Source organism: Carassius auratus, unplaced genomic scaffold (assembly GCF_003368295.1).
Source record: "Carassius auratus strain Wakin unplaced genomic scaffold, ASM336829v1 scaf_tig00012123, whole genome shotgun sequence".
NCBI lineage: Eukaryota > Metazoa > Chordata > Actinopteri > Cypriniformes > Cyprinidae > Carassius > Carassius auratus.
The window spans coordinates 53,278-59,277 of record NW_020524262.1 but is presented as its reverse complement, the minus strand read 5'-3'; the positions used below and the strand labels follow the sequence as shown (position 1 = coordinate 59,277).

Genomic DNA, 6,000 nt, shown 5'->3' with positions numbered 1-6,000 from the left:
CTTCACCTCATGGTGCAGAGACCGCCAGCTAGACCCAGCAAACTGCCCAGTTGGTACAGTTCTGGAGTTTCTACAGGCCAGGCTCTCTGCAGGGTTGACCCACTCCACGCTGAAGGTTTACATGGCGGCCATTGCGGCTTACCACGCCCTTCTCGATGGCCAGTCTTTACATGTTTCCTCCACGGTGCGCTGAGGCTGAGACCTCCAGTACGGTCCCGTATTCCCCCCTGGGACTTGGGTGTGGTGTTAGAGGCTCTTTACAAATCTCCATTCAACCGATTCAAGATATCTCAGATAGACATCTGACTCTTAAAACCGCCTTTCTGTTGGCCATTACCTCTCTGAGGAGAGTAGGAGATTTTCAGGCCCTCTCAGTGGCCCCTACCTATCTTGATTTTGCACCTGGCATGACCAAAGTGTTCATATACCCTCGAGCGGGATATGTTCCTAAGGTGCCCTCTATCACACCACAACCTGTAGTGCTGCAGGCCTTCTGTCCTCCTCCTTTGACCAAGAAGGAGAGTGATGGGGTGCTGCGCCAGATGACCTGGCCTCCACAGTCACCGGACCTGAACCCAATCGAGATGGTTTAGAGGTGAGCTGGACCACAGACAGAAGGCAAAAGGCCAACAAGTGCTAAGCATCTCTCCGGGAACTCCTTCAAGACTGTTGGAAGACCATTTCAGGTGACTACCTCTTGAAGCTCATCAAGAGAATGCCAAGAGTGTACAAAGCAGTAATCAAAGCAAAAGGTGGCTACTTTGAAGAACCTAGAATATTACACATTTTTAGTTGTTTCACACTTTTTTGTAATGTACATAATTCCACATGTGTTAATTCATAGTTTTGATGCCTTCAGTGTTAATCTACAATTTTCATAGTCATGAAAATAAAGAAAACTCTTTGAACGAGAAGTTGTGTCCAAACTTTTGGTCCTGCACTGTATATATTATATATATATATATATATATATATATATATATATATATATAATTATTATAAAAAAATGTATTAACTTTTACTGACCCAAAACTTTTGAAGGGAAGTGTGTTATACATAAATAATTATTCATAATATATATAATTTATTTTATAGCATGAAATAAATCTGTGTTCTTCTACAAAGCTTTCTTTTCAAATTTTGTTAATTTTTAGTTACATGATTTTGCCAGTTTTTTTATAATGCCACTTTTACATGATCCCTCTTGGGGGGTTTTGCTGTTGTTACAAAAATAAACCGACTAATTAGTGACACTTGAAGCAATTAGTTACACCATCATTAATCTCACATTTATCAAGTAAAAAGTGATTATGAATATATTTCCTCTAAAGACTATTTAGATACCGTATACTTTCCTTTTTAATGACATCTTTGGGGGGGGGGGGGGTTTAACCTATATATTTCCCAAAATGTTCTCAAGTTCACATTCAGTGTTCACAGTAACCTTGGACTGTGAAGCAGAAGCAAAAATTGCAAGGTAGACAACAGCATCTGCGTTATCCACAAACTACAGCATCATTGTTGCATGTAAGTATAGAATTAAGACAATAATTGTAACATGTCAATTGTAGATCTTAATAGATTTTGTAGATTTCTGGTTGAATGTCATAAAGGCTTATGCTCTCAAATGACAGGTAATTTGTACAGCAAAGACTGTTTATGACTGTTTCTCACAGGTATTTGGTTTCTCGCCCACTAAGAGTAGAGCACACTGCAAGGAAGCCAAGTCGTAAAAAAAGGACAGCCATGCAAAACACCAGCAACTCCATCATTCAGCCTGTAGGATTTTACATTGTTGCACTGAGTTCAATGCCTTACAGTAATATCTATGTCATGTTCCTCACTCTGCTTTATGTGATAACAGTCATGTGCAATGTCTTTCTGATCACCATCGTTTTCTATGACCACTGTCTTCATGTCCCAAAGTTCATGGCTGTTGGTAATCTGGCTTTGGTTGATATTGTACTCAGTACCTCTCTTGTGCCTGGCATGATCAAAACTTACATTGTTCAAGACAATTTTGTGCCATTTAAACTGTGCCTTGTTCAAATGTACACTTACTATACTTTTTTATCCCTCGAAATATTTTCCTTATGTATTCTCTCTTATGACAGGTTCATTGCAATCTGTTTCCCTTTAAGACAAGAGGATATAAATACAAACACCAAAATGGCTTATATAATCAGTGCAGTTTGGTTCTTTTGTATTGTTATAGTTCTCTATGCTGTTACATCCATTCCATCTCTGTCCTTTTGTGGCTCTCTCAAGGTCAACAGCTATTTTTGTGATTATGCTCCTGTTTTAAGAATCGCTTGTAGCGATACAACATCCCAGTGGAATTTTGCAACTGCTTTAACTATAATATTCAATGCTGGACCTTTGATTTTTATTTTCTTGACCTACATGGGTATTCTGACCGCTGTGTTCAGAATGAAAAATAATCAGAGCCGTTATAAGGCGCTGGCCACATGCTCAGAGCACCTCATATTAGTGACCCTTTTCTTCATTCCTATTGTAATCATCTTCAGTCTTGGATTTTTTGGAATTATTATAAACTCAAATGTAAGAACAGTGTGCTTGTCTCTGTCATCCCTTCTCACGCCCTGCATCAATCCCATTCTCTACTCACTGAAAACTAAAGAGATTCGAAGCAGGATTCATTCATTGGTAACCCAGAGACTGTCTGTTCATCCTCTAAAAATACACATTAATGTACAACATTGAGATTATTTATACTCTTATTCTGGAGGCTTTCTGTGTTGCTTCCTGTATTATCTTGTGGTCATTTGAAAAAGCTTTTTTCAATAATAAATGTAAATCTGCTGTTAACTTTGTTCAGCTTGCAGGATTTAGTCATAAAGAACACATGTATTTTGCATCATTTCTACTGTATTCAGACAGCTTTTGTTTAGCTCTTTTACGTATAATTATTTATAATTGGATTTAATTTATTTATTTTATATCTTCAAATAAATCAGTGGGGTGTTCTAGAAATATTTTAAAGCTTTTCTCTGTACATTTGAGGTTTTTAGCTATACGATTTTGCCAATTTTTCATAATGCCTCCTCTGCATTTTCTCTCTGAGAGTTTTTATTGTTGTTACAAAAATCTAAACAAAAATAAACAGACTAAATAGTGTCACTAAGGAAATTAATTACACCATTAATCCCACTTTCATTAAGTAAAAAGTGACTGTTTAGATAACGAGCAATACTTGCTGGCAGACACTTCTAACTGTTTACTAAAATGTTACAAAGCAATCATGTATTCTGCTTTATTAAAGCTTTAACCAGGATAAAATCGTATATCAGAAGCTGAGCAGTAGCATTTACAAATAACAGCATAGATAATGCTGGGGTTACACCCCTGCTCTTTTTCGAAGGACATCTAGGGATTTTTAATGACCATAGAGAGTCAGGACCTTGGTTTAGCATCTCATCCGAAGGATAGTGCTTTTTACAGTGAAGTGTCCCCATCACTTTACCGGGGAGTTTGGACCCATACAGACCAGCACCCCGTGCTGGCCTCATTAACACCTCTTCCAGCAGCAAACTAGTTTTCCCAGGAGGTCTCCCATCTGGTACTAACCAGGCTCAAACCTGCTAAGCTTCAGTGGGCAACCAGTCTTGAGCTACAGGGTGATAATTGCTGCCGTTTTCAAAGCTAATTAACTGCATAAACAGTTAAAATTGGATTATGAGGTTGATAACATAAGGACTGTGAAAACTTTAGACAGTTTAAGGTAAATGTCTACAATGTTGTGTTTGACTGTTTCTTCACAAATCATAATGATTCTCAAATGAAACAGCAACAGCTTGATATCTTTAAATGTATTTATTAAAAGAAAGAAAGCGATATGTTTCAGGATTTAAGTCATTTAACATATCCATTTAACATAGCTGTCTTCCTCCATCACATTCATGTCTGGTATTTACTGAATCATACAAGATTGTCTTATATTTTAGAGAAGTGTGAACTGTTTTAGTTCTTGTTAGGCTTATTTTTGTGCTATCGCCTATGCAAAGTTGGTGCAATAAAGTAACATCATAGTTAACAATTACTTGTATATGTAATGTATTTTATATTATTTAGGCACTTATAAGCTATAGTTTGACAGATAGTTTTAATTCAACATACTAATATAACGTAAAATTTTCTTATAATGATTTATTTTTAACTTCTTAACAGCTCACCAGGCTCTTGATGATTTAATCTATGCCATCTTTTGGAATATCTGAAGCATGTACCATAGTTCTTAACTGTAGCATTTATTATAATAATACTAGCCAGGCCAATAATGACTTTTTTTATTTTTATTAATCAATATATAATCTGTTATGAATAAACAACTACCTACAACCAATAGCTACAACATGCCACAATCTTAGCCTAATATGAATCTATAGGGAAAAATATTTTTCCTTAACAGATTATCTAATAGAAATTCTACAAGAAGTTAAACTAAATTTTACACAAAAAAATAAGCCTGACAGTTTTCTCCTCTTTTCATAAGCCTTTGAAAATTTGTAGCATTTTTAGATATTGTTCAACTTTCTCCATAGCACTTTAAGTGTCTGTTTATTCAAATACATCACATATTCGACCATCAGCTTCACAACAGGAATCACTCTTCTCTAGTGAATATTGTGGGTGGGGGGGGGGTACTTGCTAGTTTTGGCTATGGTGGGGGGTTGTATCCCCCCTATCTCCACCACAAACAACACCCCTGATCCCATCCTCAACTTACTGAAATCTAAAGAGATTCATATGTGGATATAGGTTTCTTTGTTAACCCAGAGACTGTCTGCTCATCCTCTAAAACACATTCATGCACATTAATGTTCAACATATCTCTGTTTCAAGTGTAAAGTGCTAAAATTAGTTGTTATGTTATCTTGAAGGTTTTCTGTGGAGCTTCCTGTATTATTTTGTGGTAATTAAAATGCGTTGTAAATCATACTGTTCATATAAATCTCCAGTTATAGATTTGCTAAACAGTTGCTTTCAAACATCCTTTAAGTAACATAAATCTCCATGTAAGTTCTAAGAGTACTATGTCTTCTTTTTGAGTTTAGGGAGATCAATTAACTTGCTCTGAGGACAAACAATGCTGTGTTTACATTGTGTCTCCAGTAGGGTCCTTAACCCTGAACCTCATGAGATGAGAGAAGCCTGGGGCTAATTAGAGCAGAAGTCATTCCCACAGACTATACTTGACATATTTGCTTATCAGAACTGCTTTAATTAGACAATTTAGTCACTTCATCAGTGATATCTTAATTTAGAGAGAATTAGGTTGTTCAGGGAGCCATTGGGTTGTTTATGAGTGTGTTTCCCCCAATGGATTGTCATTTCTTTATACAGTAAGTATACAGTATGTGTCCAAGGAGGCGGCTGTGTTTTGTTAAGTCCAAACAAATGTCTTTATTTTAATGGTTTGTCTGACCGTGCTAGGCTGGAAACAGTAGCTCATCTGGAGAAGCTGTGTGAACTCAAAACACCTTGAATGGCCTTTGGACATTTGGCCACTGGACAGACTCCCTTATACAGCAGAAGTATTGAATAAAATAAATGAAGTCTTGTTTATGTGTTATCAAAGATAATTATAAGTTTCCTTAAGGTTTTAAAGTGGGTTATGAAGATTAAAAAGATAAAGGACTATGAAAATGTCTTTCATTGTATTTCTCCAGTTTAAGACAGATGTCTATAGTGATGTAACTGCACTGCTTTTTTTGTTCATGAATTATTATGATTCTCCAATGAGACAGTGCCTTCAGGTGTCTCATATTAAAGGGTTAGTTCACCCAAAAATGAAATTTTGCTTGTCTTTTGCTCACCCTCGAGTCATCCTAGGTGTATATGACTTTCTTCTTTCAGATGAATCCAGTTATATTAAAAACTGTCGTGTACCAAGCTCTATCAATTAAGTCAGCGGGTGTTATAGTTGAACAGTCCGCAAGTCGTCAAATAAATTGTGCACATTCATAATAAAACGTCCCT

The 6,000-nt window shown here is 36.4% G+C and overlaps 1 protein-coding gene across 1 annotated transcript; it reads left to right on the top strand.

Moving 5' to 3' along the window:
• The first annotated feature begins 1,683 nt into the window (after nucleotides 1-1,683).
• Nucleotides 1,684-2,724, top strand: LOC113073427 (olfactory receptor 10A2-like). Its single transcript, XM_026246297.1, has one exon. The coding sequence runs from the start codon at nucleotides 1,747-1,749 to the stop codon at nucleotides 2,722-2,724; it is 978 nt and encodes a 325-aa protein (XP_026102082.1). The 5' UTR covers nucleotides 1,684-1,746.
• The last annotated feature ends 3,276 nt before the right edge of the window (nucleotides 2,725-6,000 follow it).

Excerpts from the sequence above, each read along its gene's own strand:
- LOC113073427 (XM_026246297.1), top strand. The coding sequence starts at position 1,747 with ATGCAAAACACCAGCAACTCCATCATTCAGCCTGTAGGATTTTACATT.